Source organism: Pan paniscus, chromosome 2, assembly GCF_029289425.2.
Source record: "Pan paniscus chromosome 2, NHGRI_mPanPan1-v2.0_pri, whole genome shotgun sequence".
Lineage (NCBI taxonomy): Eukaryota > Metazoa > Chordata > Mammalia > Primates > Hominidae > Pan > Pan paniscus.
This window is the reverse complement of record NC_085926.1, coordinates 58,675,431-58,699,232: the sequence shown is the minus strand read 5'-3', so window position 1 is coordinate 58,699,232 and position 23,802 is coordinate 58,675,431. Positions and strand designations below refer to the sequence as shown.

Here is a 23,802-nt window from a genome sequence, read left to right as displayed (position 1 = left end):
CCATTGTCAAACCAAGGTGGAAAATACTGGACTAGTGGTACTTGTCATTTGTCTTTACTGGAGAAGTTCTCAGTGGCTTTAATAGACTAACATGCACAGGTAATCTCCAGTGGGTGAGTGACACTTCTCCAGTTTGTCTACAGAACTCTTTTTCTGTAGAACATCTCAAGGGTTTTATCCACTCACATCCTTTGAGAAATGCTGCTGTAGATCACTCCTCCAGAGCTGGGAGCCCTGACTCCCACCAGAACTCAAGAAATGTGTCCCCCATCCTCAGTTTGTTTGTTTGTTTGTTTGCTTGCTTGCTTATTTGGTTAGTTGGGTGGGTGGGTGTGTGTCTGTGTGTGTGTGTGCGAGAGAGATTTGGTGGTGGGGTGGGGGGTGGTTAGTGGAATTTTGTGTGTTTCTTTGCTTTTTGTTTTTTGCTTTGCCCAGATATTTCACACACTCCTGACCAGGCTGTAACAAGATGATTTTTTAGACCCACTTTTCATCCAAAACAAGGTATGCTGAAGCCTGAACATTTCTTAAGTCTGAGGCTTTGGTCTCTTGCAGAAATTTTCTTTCTCATATTTTAAATTATACAAACTTATAACTGTAGGTAATATGGTTAACTTATAACAAAGGATAAATCTAAGTGAAAGTTCATTCATCGTGAATATTGGAGTCTTACATCTTAATGAATATTTTGGTTCTGGTTTGCCTGGTTTTAATATAATTTAGAATCACATTAAGTCAAAATAATTTGACTTATAAGAATTAAATGACCAATAAACATGGACCACAGATAACACTAATTTTTACTGCTGACATATTCTTCTGCAGTTAATCACCTGTAATTCTGTGAGGCATTACGAAAGTGATGTGTAGGAAATAGTATTGATTGGTTTTCATCAGCCCAACTTATCATTGTCAATGTTTATGCTGAACCTGGCAAGATTTAAGCATATAAACTTGCTCCTAATGGTAATAAGTACTGTCAATATTTTAGCAGGTGGATCAGGAGAAATTAGCTCTAATGTGCTGTAGTGGATACTTCCAAAGCCATGGGAGTGAGGTGCTCTTGAGACCTTAAAAACTGAGATAAGCAAAATTATATGAGAGTATTTGGCTTAAGAATTCCAGGAGGGAAAAACTCTCTTTATTTATTCTGATAGTATGCCAGTCTGAAGTATAACTTTTATTAATGATGGAGTTTTAGTAATCTATAAATAAATCATGAGATTAATAATGGGATTAGAATCATCCCCAGTTTTGCTTTATGGCTTCATAAACCAAAGATTATCTCAAAGAAAATCAATCAAAATTTCACCATTTGTTTTTTCCACTACTTGCAAAAATGATTCAGACATTTCAGACCCTGAAAACTTACAAACCTTTTAGCCACCTCAGTTGAAGAGAGCTTCCTTTTTCCTTTAAAACTTTTTTGGCCAAAGAAATTGATATTACTAGCATCTTCTTGTGGGTTAATCTTAGTAAGCATAGTATCTTTTTTCCCCCCAATACTTGTGTTTTCTTTGACTTTTGATATCTATGTAGTTCTAAAATTCATCTCAGTACCTAGGTCTGGACAGTATACTTATAATATCTTTTCAATTCACCTATTTCAAGAGATTTTAATCTTCTCAGGTCAGGTACTTCTCAAGAACATTACCATTATCAAGAGATATTTGATTTAAGTTAAAAAAAATAGTGGCGCCATTTTTTAGCTAAGCGTAAGAATCTATGAATGTTACAAAGTCCAGATAAATAGTAAGTCCAGAGATTCCGGTTATAATCGGCTGTGGTCAGCAAATACATTATCACTGGTAATGTTTATAGCCTTAATTTATAAGGGACATCACTGTTTGCATTTTTAATACATTTTTGATCACCTTTTCCATGTTTTGCTAGTTGTTGCTTTCAATCTAATATAGTGGCTGTCAGCATTGACTGCACATTGCATTATCTGGGGACTCTAAGATATGCTGCTGCCTGGGTCCCATTCATGGAGATTCCTGCCTCCTCTGGCCTGAGCTGTGGCCTGAGCATCATGATGTATAAAAGCTCCCCCAAGTGATCCTAATGTGTGCCAAGGCTGAGACCCTCTGGCTTAACCTATTCTCATTTCTTGTCTTTATTGCTCTTCTTCACTTCCTGTGGTGCCAGAATGAGCAGTTTGGGAATTCCCAAAGGCACATGGTAGCAGTGACATTTGAGAGTTTCAATCAACAGACTAACCACTTGATGGATTTCATTTGTGGGCAATCCAATAATGTTCTGACAACTTGCCTTAACCCCATGTGGTTGATGATCACTAGAATGGAAAACATGACCTATTTTGTTTTGTTTGGCTTTCTTCACTCTGTCTTGTACACATTTTGAGCAAAACTCATTATCCTTCCCAGGTGTCAGATTATATGCTATGTGAACATAGCTAGGTTTCAGCTTCCAAACTAACAAAGGGAGAAAGGTTTATTAAGTGACCATGTGAAAATGATGGAAGCCACTGGTTTAGACTATTAAAATTAGTATGTGTGTGTCTGTGTGTATGTGTTTTATTACTAGGATCCACCAGTTTACAAAACCTTTGTGACTTAGCATTATTAAGTTAAATATTATTAGGAAGTTTTGGAGTCTTTCCATTTATAGTAGCCCCTGGTGAGTCGGGTCTCTTTTTTCCCACATAAAGATGCCATTTATTTCAATCTGAGCAAAGGTGTAGACCTGTGGCTTTCAATTTCCCATTATCTGTAGCATTCTTCTAAATACGAGATGATGGGAGAGCACTAGGAATTTAAAATCTTGCTTCAGTAACTCCCCTCAAAGTTGTAAGCCTTTTGTAAAGTCTGTTTTGTACACAGCCTTGAATGGTAAGTGCTTTGGGCTGTGAAGGAACTGAAACAGTGGATGCACAGTGAGGTGACATGGTGCAGAAAAGAGAGGGCAAGAGGGGAAAGGGAAAGGAAGAATGGAGGCCAAGAGACAGGAAGGCAATCACCAAGTTAGAGGGAACTTGGGGGACCATAGGCACCTGCCCAGGGAGCTTTGCAGAGCAGAGATGGGATGACATCCATTTGTGAAGTGAGACTGAGTTTGTTTTTTTTCTAAAACCTTAAAGGATGATTTAATCCCAGAAAGCTGGAGAGCTTGGAGACATCCAAGATGCTGACAAATGGACCACCGAAGAAAAAGCACTTAGCACATGGTAAGCACTCAGTAAATGTTCACTGGTGTGATTATTATTTAAGCCTAGGCCTGTCAGACTGAGGACTTTCAGGTTTGGAACTCTGGTGATAAACAATGACTATAGCATCATTCCTGAAAGTATATATGGGCACATACATACTGTGTTAGTGCATTCTCACACTGCTTTAAACAACTACCTGAAACTTGGTAATTCATGAATAAAAGAAGTTTAATTAACTCACCGTTCTGCAGGCTGTACAGGAAGCATGGCTGAGAGGCCTCATGAGACTTATAATCATGGCAGAAGGCAAAAGGGAAGCCACCATGTCTCACCATGGCAGAGCAGGAGAGAGAGAGAGAGTGAAGGTGGATGTGCTACACACTTTTAAACAACCAGATATTCTGAGAATTCACTCACTATCATGAGAACAGCATAGGGGAAATCTGCCCCATGACCAATCACCTCCCACCAGGTTCCTCCCCCAACACGGGCTTACAGTTCAACATGAGATTTGGGTGGGGACACAGCAAAACCGTATCACATGCTTTAATATATTAAAGTTAGAGCTTCATATTTTACCCTATTATAAGACTAAGCTAAAACAAATGTTTTATTAATACGCTGAAAAACATGGGACCATCAGTTTCATGCAATAAGTCGTAAAGAAAACTAACAATTTCCTGAGAATTTGGAGAAATAGGGGCAACCCTGATTATAGATTAACACCTGGGGCCATGTAGTTAGAAAATAGATACTCCAGAAATTCTTTGAAGCTGTATTTATTTAGTATTTGTAATACTTCGGGTCTGACGCATATGATTAAAGTAATTGACTCCACTATAAATGTTCAGAATCCTACTCCTGAGTAAAATAATAAAAATCCAAGACCAAATCAACAGCGTCTTTTTAAAACAAGGTTTTCAGAAATGATCAATTCTGGGCCAAGCAGCTCATGTATGTTAAAGGGTTTTTTTTACTTTTATTCTTCATGGTATGGTGTAGGATTATTCCAAATCACCTCATCTTTATCTGTTAATACATTTTTTCCCTCAGAGTATATGACAAATGTTTGAAATAAGGTATATTTGTTTAAACAGAGTCTGTAATCAAGTTTTTTTTTTTTTTTTTTTTTATACTTTAAGTTTTAGGGTACATGTGCAGTCTTGCCCTATCACCCAGGCTGGAGTGCAGTGGCGCAATCTTGGCTCACTGCAACCTCTGCCTCCTGGGTTCAAGTGATTCTCCTGCCTCAGCCTCTCGAGTAGCTGGGACTACAGGCATGCGCCACCACGCCCAGCTATTTTTTGTATTTTTAGTTGACACGGGGTTTCACCATGTTAGCCAGGCTGGTCTCAAACACCTGACCTCAGGCAATCCACCTGCCTCGGCCTCCCAAAGTGTTGGAATTACAGGCGTGAGCCACCACTCCTGGCCTATAATCAAGATTTTATACAATTTCAGACTGGCTCTCTTCCCCATAGACAAAATTAATGAGGTTTTTCTAATGATTGGATAAGATTATGTTAAGAAATTATAGAAATAATCCTCTTCAGCTTTGCATTTATTTTCTACTCGGAAGGTCAGCCATCCCCTACAAATGTTTCTCTCCAAATGTCTATCCTGAGCTTAATCACAAGTTATAGATATAGAACATTTCACCAAAGACATACCAGTGTCTTCAAAACCATGGTTTTCCATCTCTTTCTGAGGTATTTTCTGCCTTTGGCAAGAAAATAGAGAAGAGGAGGGAAATTTACAATTCCTTTGAGTAACTGTTTTTGCCACGGCTTTCGTGCCACGTTGGGTGTTATAAACCCATTAGAGTGAGAAGCAGTTTTTCTCCTTACTCTCTTAATTCTCCTACTAATTCTAGCACCATTCGGTTTTATTTCCATTTTCAATACTGAGCTGGAAGAAGAACTGTACATGTCAGCCTCTAAAATAGTGTGCACTATAAATTTATCGTAATGCTTTCTGAAAGTTATAATTTCATCCATGTGAAATGATAAAGGTCAGTGAAAGCATCTCTTGATTCATTCTGGACCACTCGAGGTTCAGGTTGTCACTCTGCTACCTGATCACATTCTATAAACAATATCTACAACTTTATCATAACAAGTACTACTTAGGTTTCTATGCAAAGCTCAGTAGTTTTTGAAAATGCATTTTGTGTTATTCCTGTGGCATTTCTACTGAGCTGAATTTGACAAATACCATCAGTTTCTATATCAATGAGAAATTGTCCTCTTTTTTTAATTGACCTAACGAGTCATTAGGGTAGGCCTTGGACCGTGACTCTGCTGAATGCTTTATTCTGCCCTGGAAATTGTAATCTTACCACTGAGTTGAAATGACTCTCTTGATGATTGTCCTCATCATCTTTATAGTCAGCACAACCATTTATTGAGCTCTCACTGTACTCCCAAGCATCGCACTGAACTGTATGTGCATGTTTTCTCATTTAATCCTCACAACTGTAAGTGTTCATCTACTTTACAAATTAAGAAACTGAGGCACAAACAGGCTCAGGAATTGTCCTGAGTGGTGATGCAGGAATCTGTCAGACCTAGCTGATGTCAAACCTCATGACTTAACTGTTGGTGGCACTATTGACCAACAATGGTTCTATTGATGGCTAAAGTCCAAATTGCTTATTAATAGATGGAGCGTTAATCATGGTGCCTTTCTTCCTGTTTAGTTGTTAACTCCATGGTTGCAGCTTGAAAAATATTTTGTTCTGTTTATCTGCTGTACCGCATACTTAAAAAGAATCTATATTTTTTAAAAGCCCTTGAGAATTTACCTTCACATATACCTAAATACATTTCAAGGTTATTGATATTTTTGCATATTAGCAGCATTCTTCTTATTACCTATGAATTTAATGAAAGGAAAACATTAGACGTGGCATGCAGGTATTATTTCAGAAATTTATTTCTTCTCCACATGGCATCCTTTCACTCTTCCCATTCCCCTGGTGTTTTTATAGTAACCTAGCATCCTGAGCTACCACATTTTTGCTGGCACTAAAGGATCATTTATAATCAGCCCTCCACTTGTTCTGAAATGTGCCCTGCAATTCATAACACAACAGACAGTGTGTAAGTTTAACAGGACTCGAAGCATTTCTTATCTTGAATTAAACTCACATGTTCAGAGGAGTGAAAATACCAAGAATTGTGGTGTTGTAGGATTCGGCTTTCAGCTTCACAACTAATAAAAAGAACAAACTGTTTTCTGGAATCTTGGGAGTCAGCCTAACCCTCTTTCCATCCTTCACTTTCCCCTACTGCATACACAGTGAAGACTACAACTGATAAGGGATACAGCCACATCCACGAAAGGAAAGTTTCAGAAAATTATCTTTGCTAAGATTAGTGTAATTTTTTTCTCCTGAAAAGCCTCTAGCTTTTTCATCTACGGAACAGGATATGACAAGGCTTTTCTGTTGTTGTTGCATTTAATAAACAAATAAGCTCTGTACTTAGGGCCTGTCATGGAAGAGGCAAAATAGCCATTTGAGCTGGACGTCTTGACCACAGAGGCATCCGTGTTTTCTCCAAGCAGAGTTAGACACACACTCGCAGGGATACCCAACATCCCCTAGCAGAGAAAATGGTTGTCATTCACCTTTCAATTTTTGTTATCACTGAACCACACTGCTTACTGTGTATGATGAATTACTTTAAAAAAAATTCTGTAGTTATTTTATGAATAGCCCAGTTACATGTGTTTGTCATTTGGGGAGGCTAAAATAATTTTTCAAATGTAAACATTCAAAATTCACCAAACCAGCTTCATTCATAGTCTTTCTCCAGCCATAGTCACCCCTACCTCAATGGATGGCAAATGCATCTGATTGCTGAGATAGGAAACTTGGAAAGACGCTTTGATTCCTCCTTTTATCTCATGTCCCACTTTCAAATGGTCAGGAGATCCTACTGGTTTTACTCTCAGTATATCCAGATCCGATGCCTTCTCCTCCACCCCCCGGCCTTTATCACCTGGGACCACTACCACCATCATTTCTTATTGTCTCATTGAACAGCCTACTAACTCATCTGCCTGCTTCTACCACTGCCTCCAATCTGTTTTCTTGTTTAACTTTTAATTGACAGATAATAATTCTACATATTTACGAAGTACAATGTGATGTTTTGATATATGCATACATGATGGAATGATTAATCAAGTTAATTAACATATTCATCATCTCCCATACAGTACTTACCAATTTTTGTGGTGAAAACATTTAAAATCTACTCTGAGCAATGTTGAAATATACATTACATTAGCTATAGACATCCCTCCCCAGGCAGGAGGCAGGCTGAGAAAGCTGTTCTGCCCCAAGGAGGACATATTCTTCAATGCTCACTTTAGATGTGGGCAAGGAAAGGTAAAGGAAAATTCGCAGAAGAAAGAACCAAATGGACTGAGGAGCAACAGAATGAGAACACTGTAGGATAGCACTTCCTGGCCCCCTATGGGAGGTGGAGCCAAGTCATCTCTTCTAATGGCGTGAGTGGAAGTGATGGGTCCTTCTCATCTTTTCTGATGGTGTGAGTGGAAGTGATGGGTCATTCTCATCTCTTCTGATGGTGTGAGTGGAAGGGATGGGTCGCTCTCATCTCTTCTGATGGCGTGAGTGGAAGGGATGGGTCGCTCTCATCTCTTCTGATGGCGTGAGTGGAAGGGATGGGTCGCTCTCATCTCTTCTGATGGCGCAAGTGGAAGTAATGGGTCATTCTTGTCTCTTCTGATGGTGTGAGTGGAAGTGATGGGTCCTTCTCATCTCTTCTGATGGCGTGAGTGGAAGTGATGGGTCGTTCTTGTCTCTTCTGATGGTGTCAGTGGAAGTATTGGGTTGTTCTCATCTCTTCTGATGGTGTGAGTGGAAGGGATGGGTCGCTCTCATCTCTTCTGATGGCGTGAGTGGAAGGGATGGGTCGCTCTCATCTCTTCTGATGGCGCAAGTGGAAGTAATGGGTCATTCTTGTCTCTTCTGATGGTGTGAAGGGAAGTGATGGGTCCTTCTCATCTCTTCTGATGGTGTGAGTGCAAGTGATGGGTCCTTCTCATCTCTTCTGATGGTGTGAGTGGAAGGGATGGGTCACTTTCATTTATTCTGATGGTGTGAGTGGAAGAGATGGGTCACTTTCATCTATTCTGATGGTGTGAGTGGAAGGGATGGGTTGCTTTCCTGCTGAGTGTGTTTCTCACTTTCCAGTGAGAGGTCCTGCAGAACACTTTATTCCCTCTGGCTTAGAGACCTTTATCATTCTGCCAGACTGGATCCTTGAGAGCCTATGATAAGTAGAGTGCCCCTGCCAGCCCATGACAGCATGTTGTGTGGACAAGAAACAAACTTTCATTGTATTGAGCTTATATTTGAGGGTTGTCTGCTTCTGCATTACCTACTTATCACTGATACACCACTGGAGCAAAAAATCCCATCTATGAAGAAACTCCAATGATTTACCCTATATAGTTCTTTCTCTGAATATGTCATATGCCTTACCTAGTGAATCCTGGGGCTAAAATGGTATTGAAATGATCAGATCCAATCCTGAGCCCCTAGTCTTATGAACTAGGCCTCCTCTAACAGGCAGTGCTAAGCTTCCGTCATTCCCAGACAGTGGCCCAAGATGAAAGAAGACTTCTCTTTCCCAGCTTAGCTTGAATCACAAAGCAATACATTTGTTTTGGCCAAGGGGATGTGCTACTCTTTTAACTCAGGGTCCCAGGCTTTAGGGTGCATGCCATGGAAAAGAACTCACTTGTAACTGTAGCACCTTGAGTTCTTCTTGTTCCAAAAAGCTCCAGAAAGAAGCTCAGCCCCCAAAAAATAAAAACCAGATGGATCCAGAGATGCCTGAGTTGGAGATGAACTTTGGTGAACTCTCCTCATTACCATACTAAAAATCCAGTCCAGAGAGGAGTTTATTTGCCATTTTCTACACATGCAATGTATGAAGAAGCACGATGGGTGACTGCACCTGTGTTGCCTTTACTCCACCTCCACACACAATGACTCAGCCAACCAGCTCAAAAAAAAGCCCTGTTTCACCTTTGTTTGTGGAGGCACTGCTTTGGGGAACTGTCGTGGGTGTCCTTACTTCTTGCAAGTAATAAAATCCCCTTGCTAAATCCTCCTTGGTTGTGGTCATGGGACTGACACCTGTCAGGTGATTGAACCACCCGTCGTGTTGGTTACAGTCAGAGTGTTACTGACCCAGTGACTAGTCACTGTGATAGCGAGGAGGTGGGACATGATCCATTGCCAGCAGAAGCAGGGGGAAAGGGTGCTGGGAAAAACCAAACCATAGCCACAACAACTGGCAACCCAGAAACAGTCCAAAGAGCTCCACTTCAGATCACTCCTTACCTTCTTTACTTCCCAAGGACACCAGGATAGTATGGGCTGTGGCCAGAGCTCTCCACTGATGACAGCTCACAGAAGCTGAGAGGATGGAGATACAAGGAAGTTAATGACTCTCAAAACAGCTAAGGAACTTTCACTGATCTGCCTTCCTTGCACATAAAGGACACGGTAGAAAGAAAAGTCTGTCTTTATGTCTGATAAAAATATAGATAACTTTGTTTCAAACTTGAAGTGATAATTCTTGAAGGCAATTATTGGGACTTCGAAGAATACTGCTATATACCAAGCTATTATTGCCATAATTGTCATTAATATCAACATAACCCAAATGTTTACTGGTTCGGTGGTCCCCTCCAAAGTAATAATAGCAGAACCTCTGCTCCCCTACCTCCATCAAAGTGTTGCTCAGCTCTTTCTGGGACTCCCCTGGCAATGCTCCACTAATCTGTTTGTTGGCTGCTTCCTGGGGCTGACTTCCAGATCCCAACTGCTGCTGTGTTGGGGACCAGCCTCAACACCACCCGTAGGGTACCCGAAGTCCGGTGGCGACAAAGGATTGAGAAGAGACAGGTTAAGAGTTCATAAAGGTGGGAGCCAGGGGGCCAGTTGCAAAATGGAGGCTGCAAAAGGCACCGAGCTCTGGTCTCCATGCTATATATTCAGTACAATCACTTAGATCTAAGAAGCAGATGTTCCGGGCGAAACAGTGAAAGGGTGGCAGTGCGTCATAGGCGTAATCTGTAGCAAGAGTGATTTAAACGAATCTCCTTTGTGCTCAAACAGCATATCTTTAACTTATCGGAGAGTAGCTAGTGGGAGCGGGCTTAACTAGGAGCCTACACGTCTGTCCACATTCCAGTGCTTCAAAGGAGTGCCTTTCTCCTTGAACACAGTGTTTACAGATAAGAGAGCGGGTCTCGCTCTAAGCATGGGAACATGAGGGCAATTAGGAGGCTTTCCTCCTCAGAGACCTCTTGTGGCTTTCCACAACTTATTGTCCCATATTTTTATGGCCAGTTTATACAGGCACCCCACAAGCCCTTTTCCCACAAGCCCTTTTCCCAACACTGCGGCTCCCAAGATTGTAGTCACCTTGCACGTCTCTTCCCCATGGTGATTTTCCAGTTTGCCTTCACCACCTTTGTGGTGTTAGAGGCCTCCCATCCTCCAGCCAGCCCCAGCAGGGAAAAGGAAGAACCTGCTTGACCCCCACAAACCAACTTGAGAATTCCCCAGGCCCCTCCACAGCATGGAGCACCCTCCTTTCAAAAGGATCAAACCTCAGCATCCTGGAATGAAGGATTTGTATCTATGTTACTTCCCCAAGAACAGAGACCAGCGAATGAATGTTTGTCCTCTATCCAAGTGAGACAGGCTAGAACAACAAAAAATGTGCGCCTAAGGCACCTACCTCTTCTGTCAGAATTCACGGGCATATTTTTAACCATGGTTGTCCTTTCCCATAAAAAAACATTTTTTATTAAACCCTATGCCACTCACTCAGTCACCTTAAATATAATGAAAACAGTGGTCATTGAATATGCCACATGCCAGGCATTACTTGCATTATTTAATCCTCTTACTAGCCCTAAGGGGAAGGTTACTACTTACACCCCACCTGACAAAGGCAAAAACTTGGTACCAGAAAGAGAATGGGATCTGCCAAAGGTCTTCAAGCTAATGAGCAGAGACCTGCCTGTCACCACAATCTGCTCCTAACCATCACTCACATTCATCCAGAAGCAAAGAGAATCATATAATAAATTGCTGCTTATTGATGCTCCCCACCTTCGTTTCCAATGAAGGTACAAGAATCCTTCTTGTTTTCAAACTCAGAAAAGTTCCCAAGAAAGGAAGAAAATGTTCTCGTAAAGAGAGAACATAAATACCATCTTATGTGTTCTTTCATCTTACTGTTGCGAAACTAGTAAAATTGTTGAAAGTGAAGTGGTATTTACATTACATGACTTAAGCTTTTCCATTAAAAAGTATAATATTGGATGACTATACGTTTTGTTTATGTGAAAGGTGGAGGAACCTCTACCCCTCTGAAATTGCAAATGTTACAAAGTGTTGCATATTTATTAGCCCATCTGCTGCTACAGCATTAAAGGGGAAAAAATCTTACTATAAGCAATTTATTCACAGTTACAGTTTTACCACCTGAAGTGCAAAATAACACTTGGTAAGTATTTATTATTGTGCTGAGTAATTTCAATTTAATTCATAACATTATTTAAAGAGCACAAAAGTGAACATTTGCTTAGCATCAGGTTTTGTTTACATATTTTAGTTGAAAAGAATAATCACTAGTATTTCGGGTGATCAGGATAGGTTGCTCACCAGCATGGTTGTCAGGGATTTCGACTGTTTGAGAAACCTGATCATGTGCTCATGAATGTGGCAGCTGCATGTTACCAAAATTGACAAGGTAAAGATTTGAAAGGTGAATTTGAATCAGACCACCCAGGTATTTCCACCACAGACAGTTCTGCTGGGAGGCAGCTGCTATGTTCTGCTGACACTGAATCCAAATGCAGTGCAAGATGAGACTGTTTATCTCTCTTGGCAAAATACCAGCAGTCTGTATCAGCTGGGGGATCTTTCAAAAGCAACTGATCCCAAAATAACAATTAAATAAGGACTCGGGCAGAAAATCACAGTCAGTGTGTAACTTTCACATCTGGGGAAAGGCAAACGAGAACTGTGAGAGTGACCTGTTTATTCCCTGTCTTGCCTTGGCCCTGCGTCGAAGGGGAGAGCTGGGCTTTTGAGTTGAAGGTGGCATCTCTCAGGTTTCTACTCCATCACGAGAGAGAATTAGAGTCCTTTAAACAGAACCTCTGCGTTCCAATCTGATCATAGTTCAGATGATTGTAACCGACTCAGTTGCCACCCTGCTGCTCTGGGCAAAATTGCCTATCATGGCTCCTTTAACATGTGTCCCAGTTACCTCTCACTGCACAACAAACCACCCCAAACTTGAGTGATATAAGACCACTACCATAGTAGTACACGCATGGGTTCCGTGGACAGCTTAACTCAGCTTCATGATATCTGGGACCTCAGCTGGAAAGGCTCAAAGGGGTGGGGGTGACTGAACACTTGGTGGCTGGAATCACTGGGAGGCTTCTCACATGCCTGGTGCCTGGGCTGGGATGACCCAAAGGCTGGGCTTTAGCTGGGACCATTGACCAGAGGGTCTACATGTGGCCTCTCCACATGGCTTGACCCTCTCCCAGAATGGCAGCTGGCTCCCAAGAGGAGCATCCAGAAAGCAAATGTTCCAAGTGAGCTAGGTAAAAAGAAAACAAAGCTCATGACCTTTTCTGAACTAGTCCCAGAAGTCACACAGCTTCTCTTCCACCACATCCTCTTGGTTACAGTTCAGGCCAGCCCAGGCTCAAGGGAGCTGTGGCCAGGTCACATCACAGAAGGGCCTGTGGGATGGGAGTTCGTGTTGCCACAATCTTAGGAAAATAAAATCAACCCCAACATGACCAGAGCCTGGTGGTCTCCACTTTGGATTCCTGCCCTGGTTCTCTGAAAGGAATGTGTTGAGAAAAGAATAGAGATCCCAGGGCAGAAATCTCTGGGAAAATCCCTTCCCATTCAATCCACAAATTAGATGCTGTGCATCGTGGCCATCCAAGTCCTGTGGGATACAGTCCTCCCCCTCCCTCCAGATTTGTCTGGACCACGTGGCTCTTCTCTCTCCAGCCACACTGCTCTTTAGGGTTCTTTTACTGGCCCCTGGGCTCTCCTACCCTGGGGTCTTGGGTGCTGCGACTTGCTCCCTTCCTTCCCTGTTGCACGTATTAATGCCCCCGTATCCTTCAGATCTCAGCTTAAATATCGTTTCTTTGTGGAAAACTTCCCTGACCTTCTTCATTAGGTCAGACTCCTGGAATAAATATTCATAGCACTAGGTACCCTATCATGGTTGTAATTTTAAAAAAATGTCTATCTCTTCATTCTGACTATAAACTCCATGAGGTCATTAACTCTGATTTTGGTGACCATTGATAACCCCTGCCCCAACACATGCACCCAGAAGTACACAATCCCTGGCCCAGATAAGGGGTTTAATAAACGTGTTGGAACATATTTATATAGTGATTGAGTACCTCATATCCACCGGATGCTGTGTTAGATGTGGGAATACAGTAGTGACTGGGACAATCCCACTCCCAGCATCTTGGAATTCACATGTGGATGGGGAGACAGAGGATAAACAGATAAACCCTCTGGAGGTATGTGTTGAAAGAAAAGCTCTGGGAGAGAAAAATGAGGAACCTAACCTAGCCTTGGAGTCTGAGGAGGTTTTCTTGAGGAAATGAGATTTCCACCAAGTGCTTCTCCTCTCCCGCCACCCTCCCCAAGTGCCACATCCCAAGCAAGCATGTGGACACACAAGTCTCTATCTCTTCCTTTGTTATAGGAACAAATAATTACTCCTTTGTAATTTACATTTCTGTGTGTCATGGGATAAATCAATATAAGCCAAGGAAAGAGAAGTATAAATATTTCTCAGTGTGAATGGGCTGTTTAATATTGCCTTGTACACTAATTAAGTTGTATGTAATATGGAGAGTACTTTGACACTGTTAAACTTAATAACCCTCTGCTTAAAGAGGAAAGGCACATTTATAGTGAGATTATAGTCCGAGCTGTAATGCCTAGCCATGGGAATGCCTCCAAGAAGATTGTTTCCAAACTCCTCAAAGCACCAGCTTTGAAATAACAATAATGTGCGACTGGCAGCACTATCCTTTAAACAATTTAATTGTTGGCAAGGATATTTCTTCCGCCTGTTCCACCCAGCAGACTAAAAGTCAGAGCAGTTAATAAGCCTCTGGAGGTATCTACTGACCCTTAGAGCCCAGGGAGTATTAGATGGTCAAGAAGGTCTTAGAGTCACCATGTTATATCAAGAACCTGTATCAAGGCCATCACTTCCATACATATCTCAATCTTGACAACTCTCTATGGTATGTTTATAGCCACTTGAGAGATGAGGAAACTGAGGCTCAGAGAACTTAAACAACTTTATTCATTTCTACATTCATTTCAACAATCAGGCTTTGTGTGTCTGCTTTCTGCCAGGCCTTGCTCTGAGCAGTGAACAAGACAGCCAAAGGCCCTGTCCTCACAGTACTTACATTCTAGTGGGGAATCCAATAAACACGTGGACAGCAGCACAAGATGAAATGTGCTTGAAGAGCTTGAAGCAGGGAGCAGTTTAGAGAGGAACTCACAGGGAGGGTGGCGTTGACCTGAGATGGCAAGACAGGGAAGGTGGCCTCTACCTGAGATGGCATGGTCAGAAAAAGCCCCTCCAAGGAGACATTTAACCAGATCGGCAGCTCAGGGAAGAGGTTTCCAGGAAGAGATAACAGCCAGTACGAAGGCCTGGAGATGGACTGTGTTTGGCTTGTCCGAGGACAGGGGAAAGCCAGAGTGGTTTGCATGGGCAGAGTGCCAAGTGGTCTATCTACTGGAATGTGGACTCCAGTCAGTTCTGTCTGACTCCTAAGCCCATGGTCTTAACCTCACCTCTGTGCTTTCAGCCTCTTACCCAAAAGTAGTAACACAGGGAAGCCTGAGCTGGCTCTTTGGGAAGAGAGAAGCCAAACCACTGTTTCCCCTTTTCTTGGGAGACACAGGCGGACAAACCAGAATTATAATGACATTTCAAGAGGTGGGTAAAAACAAGTTCATCAAGCCCAGCCCCAACCAGGTGAGACTCTGTCTTATCAAATAGTGCTATTTCCCAATAGGACACTTAAAAAAATTGTAGCTGAAAAATCTGGGTAGAACACAGGATCTTCCATGCCTGCAAAGTAAACCGTTTGCTAACACAAGTCTATGCATTTTATTCATTCATTCACATACATGCTATTACAAAGCATCTGCTACATGCCAGATAGTCACTGAAGCTGGTGTGCAAATTACATCCCACCCTTGCCCACACGAAGTTGACAGTGTATGTAGTAAGACCTCGATTAACTAGAACGCTACTCACTCAGTATAAAGGGGCCCATGGCAAAGTAAGCTTGCATCAGGGAAATAGTCACCAAAACAGCATTTTTCTTTTGTTGAGACAGGGTCTCACTCTGTCATCCAGGCTGGAGTACAGTGGCACAATCATGGCTCATTGCAGTCTCTACCTCCCCAGCTTAAGCAATCCTCCTACTCAGCCTCCCAAGTAGCTGAGACTACAGGCATGTGCCACCATACGTGGCTAATTTCTTATTTTTTTGTAGAGACGAGGTTTCCCCTACGTTGCCCACTCTGGTCTCAAACTCCTAGGCCCAAGTGATCCTCCTTCCTTGGCCTCCCAAAGTGCTGGCATTACAAGCATGAGCCACCACACCTGGCCAAAAGCAGCATTTTTTCAAAAATTGTGGCTTTCGCTACTATCATCTTACTAAGAATGCTAAAACCAATCAGAACTTCATGTTCTAGCCCTCCCTCCCCAGATTAATTAGCCTTCTGGCTTGCAGGGAGAAGAGATCAGTATATAACTAACAAGATTTTCCTTAGCATACCAAGAGCAGGCCAATTGGACCAGGATATTTCCACAATGCCAGGTTAGGGAGAACTGGGGATATGGCAGAAAGAAATGGGGTACCCACCTCTTCAGGTTCAGGCAATTGAGGAGAAACAAAGGAAACAGATGGAGAGGCTGAGGTGAGGCTTCCCTCTTTGGGCCAAAGCTCCAGAATGAAGAGGTGCCTTAGGCAGATTGGCAGTGCCCGCAGGACAAGGGGCTTGTCAACCTCATATTCATGGCTCTGGGTGGAATTGGCTCTCAGGTGGATCTGCCCTAATTCTGATATACCAGGTGCCCCGGAGTGGACAGAGGATACAGACTGGAAGGCCCAGGGGAAGGGGAGGCCTGGAGTCTTAGCTTTTCTAAGCCTCCCACTGTTGCAGGGTCACATGGAGGAATCCTACATTTCCACATGCTCTGGGGTGAGAAGGAATTAGCTGGGAGCCAATTAGCAATCTTGTCAGAAGCAAATGAATTTTGAATAAACTGGATACTTAAACTGAAATGAGACCATTGAAACCAGAAGAGCCTGAGATCCATCAGTTAGAGGAAATAAAAGAAGTGGCATTTTCCTTGCCATCTGGGTGCAGTGTGAGTGATTTTTATAATCCTACCACATTTTTATCCCTGCTTCCCTTAAACTGTAGGACCCAAGGAACCTGGCTGTTTTGTTCAATATGATGTGACCCCATACCTAACCAGGCCAGGCACAAAATTGGCCTCCAATAAGTAGTGGATCAAAGTATGAATGGATAAACTGAATGAATGAAGCCAAACTTGAATTTCTCCATAGCTTATCCAAATGGGAATGGTAAAAATCATAAGCTTTTGAGAAGAGAACTTATTAAGAAGCCCTACATCACATTGGAGACCCGTCTCCCGTCTCCCTCTCCCGTCTCCCTCTCCCTCTCCCGTCTCCCTCTCCCATCTCCCGTCTCCCGTCTCCCGTCTCCCTCTCCCGTCTCCCTCTCCCGTCTCCCGTCTCCCTCTCCCGTCTCCCTCTCCCGTCTCCCTCTCCCTCTCCCTCTCCCGTCTCCCATCTCCCGTCTCCCGTCTCCCTCTCCCTCTCCTTTCCACGGTCTCCCTCTCATGCCGGGCCAAAGCTGGACTGTACTGCTGCCATCTCGGCTCGCTGCAGCCTCCCTGCCTGATTCTCCTGCCCCAGCCTGCCGAGTGCCTGCGATTGCACTCACGCCGCCACGCCTGACTGGTTTTCATGTTTTTTTGGTGGGTTTCACTGTGTTGGCCGGACTGGTCTCCAGCTCCTAGCCACGAGTGATCCGCCAGCCTCGGCCTCCTGAGGGGCCGGGATTGCAGACGGAGTCTCGTTAACTCAGTGCTCAATGGTGCCCAGGCTGGAATGCAGTGGCGAGATCTCAGCTCGCTACGGCCTCCACCTCCCAGCCGCCTGCCTTGGCCCCCCAAAGTGCGGAGATTGCAGCCTCTGCCCGGCCGCCACCCCGTCTGGGAAGTGAGGAGCGTCTCTGCCCAGCCGCACATTGTCTGGGATGTGAGGAGCCCCATACCCGGCCAGCCACCCCATCCGGGAGGTGAGGGGTGCCTCTGCCCGGCCGCCCCTACTGGGAAGTGAGGAGCCCCTCTGCCCAGCCAGCCGCCCCGGCCGGGAGGGAGGTGGGGGGGGTCAGCCCCCCTGCCCGGCCAGCCGCCCCGTCCGGGAGGGAGGTGGGGGGCTCAGCTCCCCGCCCGGCCAGCCACCCCGTCCGGGAGGGAGGTTGGGGGGTCAGCCCCCCACCCGGCCAGCCGTCCTGTCCAGGAGGGAGGTGGGGGGGTCAGCCCCCCACCCGGCCAGCCACCTCGTCCGGGAGGTGAGGGGCGCCTCTGCCCGGCCGCCCCTACTGGGAAGTGAGGAGCCCCTCTGCCCGGCCACCACCCCGTCTGGGAGGTGTACCCAACAGCTCATTGAGAACGGGCCATGATGACAATGGCGGTTTTGTGGAATAGAAAGAAGGGGGAAAGGTGGCAAAAAGATTGAGAAATCGGATGGTTGCCGTGTCTGTGTAGAAAGAGGTAGACATGGTAGACTTTTCATTTTGTTCTGTACTAAGAAAAATTCTTCTGCCTTGGGCTCATGTTGATCTGTGACCTTGCCCCCAACCCTGTGCTCTCTGAAACATGTGCTGTGTCCACTCAGGGTTGAATGGATTAAGGGTGGTGCAAGATGTGCTTTGTTAAACAGATGCTTGAAGGCAGCATGCTCATTAAGAGTCATCACCACTCCCTAATCTCAAGTACCCAGGGACACAAACACTGCGGAAGGCCGCAGGGTCCTCTGCCTAGGAAAATCAGAGACCTTTGTTCACTTGTTTATCTGCTGACTTTCCCTCCACTATTGTCCTGTGACCCTGCCAGATCCCCCTCTGCGAGAAACACCCAAGAATGATCAATAAAAAAAAAAAAAAAAAAAAAAAAAAAAAGAAGCCCTACATCAGTCATGACTGGCATCATTGGTTAGTTTACCCAATTTTCTCCTTCCCTTCATCTTCCTAATGCAACTCTGGTTTGGGCTGCAGTATACCCAGTTAGAATACGCCCTCCCCAGAGTCTCATCCAGCTGGAGATGATCAAGTCACCAGTTCTAGCTAATAAGTTGCCAGCCAAAGTATTCAGGATGAGACTTCCAGAAAAAGCATTGTTTTCCTGATAACAATGGACAGACCCAGAATAAAAGGCATGTACCTTTTTTCTTTTTTTTTTTCTTCTCTCTTCTCCTACCTGAAATGCAGAAGAAATGTCTGGAAGTGCTACAGCCATTTTGCAACTGTGAAGGCAAAACTCACACTCTAAAGATATCAGGACAAGAACCTGGAAGTGTGGGTCCTCACTTCTTCCTTGAGCATCTATACTCACCCTGAACTACAGTTTCCAGAACACATTTCACATGAGAAGAATAAGCATCTTTTGTCTACAGATCCCAAAGCATCCTTGGACACAATTCAGAGTTTCATGAACTTGCGCGGAAAGAGATTACATTTTCATTTTCACAAAGGCCTGAGATTTAGCATTCCCCTGCTTTGTGAGTGTGGACAGCAGACCAGGGTAGTATCAGCAATGCTTTTGGTTTTGTGTGATGGTTTGCTCTCAATTGGCAAGGCCAGCAATACACCTTCACCGTCCTACCCTCAGGGATATATCAACCCTCTGGCCCTGTTATAATTTAGTTTGCAGGCATCTTGATCGCCTTTTCCTTCCACAAGATGTCACACTGCTTCATTACATTGATGACATTACACTGATTGTATCTAGTGAGCCACAAGTAGCAACTACTCTTGACTGATTGATAAGGCATTTGCATGTCAGAGGATGGGGGAATAGCTGACTAAAATTCAGGGGCCTTTCATCTTAGTTAAATTTCTAGGGGTCCAGTGGTGTAGGGCACTTTAGAAGGTCTAAAGCAAAAGATAAGTTGTTTCATCTGGCCACTCCTACAACCACGAAAGAGGCACAATGCCTAGTGGGCCTATTTGGATTTTGGAGGCGACATATGCCTCGTTTGGGTATGTTGCTCTGGCCCTTTTCCTGAGTGACCTGAAAAGCTGCTAGCTTTGAGTGAGGCCCAGAACAGGAGGAGGATCCCCAGTAGGGAGTTGCTGTGCAAGCTTCTCTGCCACCTGAGCCATAGGATCCAGCAGACCCAATGGTACCTGAAATGTCAGTGGCAGATAGGGATGCTGCTTGGAACCTCCAGCAGACCCCCATAGGAGAATCGCAGTGCAGGCCTTTAGGGTTTTGGAGCAAGGCCTGCCATAATTTACAGATAACTCTCCTTGTGAGAGGCCACTTTTGGCCTGCTACTGGGCCTTAATAGAAACTGAATGCTTGAACAGGCCACCATGTTACCATGCTATCTGAGCTGCCTGTCATGACCTGGGTGTTAAAAATTATCTGACTGCATTAGTCCATTCTCATGCTGCTGTAAAGAACTGCCCAAGACTGGGTAATTTATTGAATAAATTGACTCACAGTTCTGCATTGCTGGGGAGACCTCAGGAAACTTACAATCATGGTGGAAGGCAAAGAGGAAGCAGGCACTTTCTTCACAAGGCAGCACAAGGGAGAAGTGCCAGGAGGGGAAATGCCAGATGCTTATAAAACCGTCAGATCTCATGAGAGCTCACTCACTATCATGAGGACAGCATGGGGGAAACCTCACCCATGACCCAATCACTTCCCACCCCAGGTCTCTCCCATGACACATGGGGATTATGGGAACCACAATTCAAGACAAGATTTGGGTAGGGACACAGCCAAACCATATCACTGACCTACCAAGCCATGAAGTTGGGCATGCACAGCAGCACTCCATCACCAAATGAAAGTGGTGTATTCATGATCCAGTTTAAGCAGAACCTAAAGGCACAAATAAGTTACATGAAGAAGTGGCCCAAATGCTCGTGGTCCCCACTCCTGCTACACTGCCTTCTCTCTCCCAGCCTGCACCTATGGTGTCATGGAGAGATCCCCCTAATTAGTTGACAACTCAGGCCTAGTTCATAGATGGTGCTGCACGATATAAAGGCTGGTGCCACCTGAAAGTGGACAACTGTAGCACTACAGTTCCTCTCTGGGACATCCCTCTAAAGCACAGGGGTGAAGGGAAATCCTCCCAGTGGGCAATACTTCTGGCAGTACACCTGGTTGTGCACTTTTCTTAGAAGGAGAAATGGCCAGACATGCCATTATATACCAGTTTCCTGGGCTGTAGTCAATGGTTTGGCTGAATGGTCAGGGACTTCCAAAGAACATGTTTGATGACAAGTAAATGTAGGGGGAGGGGTATGTGGATGTTTCTCTCTGAATAGGCACAGGACATGAAGATATTTGTGTCCCACATGAATTCTCATCAAAGGGTGACTTTAGCAGAGGAGGATTTTGATGCCCAACTGACTAGGATGAACCATTCTGTGGATACCACTCAGCCTCTTCCCCCAGCCACCCCCGTCATCACCCAATGGGCTCATGAACAAAGTGGCCATGGTAGCAGGGATGGAGGTTATGCATGGGCTCAGCAGCATGGACTTTTGCTCACCAAGGCCAACCTGGCTATGGCCACTGCTGAGTGCCCAGTCTGCCATAATCAGAGACCAACACTGATCCCCTGACATGGCTCAGCTTTCCCCAGGCAGATCAGCCAGCTACCTGGAGGCAGGTTGATTACATTAGACCACTTCCACCATGGAAGTTGCAGTGTTTTGTCCTAACTGGAATACATACTTACTCTGGATATGAATTTGCCTTCCCTGCACACAATGTTTCAGCCAAAACTACCATCCACGGATTCATGGAATGCCTTATCCACCATCATGGTATTCCATGGCATTGCTTCTGACCCAGAAACTCACTTCACAGCCAAAGAAGTGCGGCAATGCACCCGTGCTCGTGGAGTTCACTGGTCTTACCTTATTTCTTACCATCTTGAAGCAGCTGACTTGACAGAATAGTGGCATGACCTTTCAAAGACTCAGTTACAACACGAGCTAGGTGGTAACACCTCACAGAGCTGGGGCAGGGTTCTCCAGAAGGCCATATATGCTCTGAATCAGCATCCAATATATGGTGCTGTTTCTTCCATAGTCAGAATTCATAGGTCCAGGAATCAAGGAATGGAAATGGAAGTAACACCACTCACCACTACCTCTAGTTGCCCACTAGCAAAATTTTTGCTTCCTATTCCCTTGACTTTGTGCCCTGCTGGTTTAGAGGTCTTAGTTCCAGAGGAGGAATGCTTCCAGTAGGAGACACAACAATGATTCCACTGAACTGAAAGTTAAGACTAACACCCAGCCACTTAGGGCTTCTCTTGCCTCTGAGTCAACAGGCAGAGAAGGGAGTTATAGTGTTGGCTGGAGTGGCTAATCCAGACTACCTAGGGGAACTTGGGCTACCACTTCACATGAAGGTAAGGAAGAGTATGTCTGGAATACAAGAGAACCCTTAGAGTATCTCAGTATTACCATACCCTGTGATTAAGGTCAATGGAAAACTACAAGAACCCAATCCAGACAGGACTACAAATGGCCCATACACTTCAGGAATGAAGTATTGGGTCACTCGACCCCAGGTAAAGAACCATGACCAGATGAGGCGTTTGCTGAGGGCAAAGGGCATACAGAACAGGTAGTAGAAGAAGGTACAATCACGTGACCAGCTATGACCACATGACTGGTTACAGAAACAAAGACTGTAATTGTCATGAGTGTATCCTCCTTTTTTTATTAATATTTTTGTGTGTACATATATGTATATTAAACATATATCTTATTTGTCTTTCTTCTCTTATTCCCCTATCATGTAAAATAAGATGTATTGACTTTGTTACCAGCATTTAAGCATTACTAGTTGTACATCATATATTTAAGTTATGGGATATCATTAGAAGAGTAAACATCACTCTTCCAAGAAGGGATTAGTGTGTTTTCGGTTGTACACAGGATAGTTGTATCATGTCAGGCAGAATTATGACCTGGTTATTTGGAGATTACGTGTGGCTTAAGGAGATGCATATGGGTGCCAACTTGACAAGGGGTGAACTTGCAATGGTTAATGTTATATGTCAACTTGACTGGGTTAAGAGATACCCAGGTAGCTGGTAACACATTATTTCTGGGTGTGTCTGTGACGGTGTTAGTAAAAAAATTCCACTCTCACCAGTGTGGCAGGCAGCATCCAATCCACTGAGGTCCCGTATAGAAAAAAATGGCAGAGGAAGGGCCAAATTGCTCTCTTTTTTGGACCTGGAATATCCCCATGTTCTCCAAATCTCACGGTCATCACAAGTCCAGGTTCTTGGGCCTTTGGACCCCAGCGGCCCCCCACGTTCTCAGGCCCTCAGTCTCAGACCGAATCACACCACCAGTTCCCCTGGTTCTTCAGCTTGCAGATAGCAGATCGTGGGACTTCTTGGCTCCCATGATTGCATCTTAATAAAGATAGATAGATAGATGATAGATAGATAGATGATAGATAGATAGATAGATAGATAGATAGATAGATAGATAGATTTTGTTCCTGTGGCGAACCCTGACTAATCTAATACACTTTGTTAACAGAAATCACAGATGTTTTCCTAACATTACAGTTGTTGCCAATATCTCTATTTATCACCTACAGTTAGTTGTCACTATTTTGAAGTGCCAGTGGTTGGTTATTAGACACACTTCTTGACCTGGTTACTAATGCATTAATTAAAAAGCACATATACTACTGTATCTCAAGTTTGGTCTTAAAAATATTGTGAAAATGGTTTTACTGTGATTGGTTTCCTTCTTCATCAGGTGTACTTTATTTTATGCATATATAAACATTCTCTGAGAAGGAGTCCCCGGGCTTTGCAGACTGCCAAAGGAGGTCACGGCACAAAATAGTGGTTCAGAGCCTTTGTTCCATTGCACTGAGCACTGTGATCAGGTTTTCTTTAATGCTGCACAACAGAATTTCTAACTGATCCTCCCATTTTTCCCACCTGAAACACTGAAAACACTAAGGGAAGGGTAATTTCTGGAACCAAGGGCAGAGACACTGATGAACAGAGAACAACACAGAGAACAACCTTTGTAGCTCATTTCTCTTTGACCTTGACCTTTTTCCTAACTCTAAGAGTCCTCTGTTGAAATTTCAGATACCCCTGGAAGATACTAGAGGAAGGTGGTCCGTGGTGTCTTTCCTCCTTCACAATCT

The 23,802-nt window shown here is 44.0% G+C and overlaps 1 protein-coding gene across 4 annotated transcripts in view; it reads left to right on the top strand.

The window, feature by feature from the left end:
• Positions 1 to 20,096, top strand: part of CFAP20DC (CFAP20 domain containing) — a 327,011-nt gene extending 306,915 nt beyond the window's left edge. The window contains exons 17-18 of one of the 4 annotated variants that reach the window (XR_008624756.1): positions 3,101 to 3,187; positions 18,852 to 20,096. Coding sequence is in view for 1 of the 4 variants with exons in the window: in XM_063602785.1 (XP_063458855.1) it covers positions 3,101 to 3,105 (5 nt within the window). In the remaining 3 variants the exon portion in view is untranslated. Of the gene's footprint in view, positions 1 to 3,100; positions 3,354 to 9,571; positions 9,780 to 18,851 lie in introns of those variants that run through there. The other 3 variants (XR_008624757.2, XR_008624755.1, XM_063602785.1) reach the window with 3 other exon arrangements.
• The last annotated feature ends 3,706 nt before the right edge of the window (positions 20,097 to 23,802 follow it).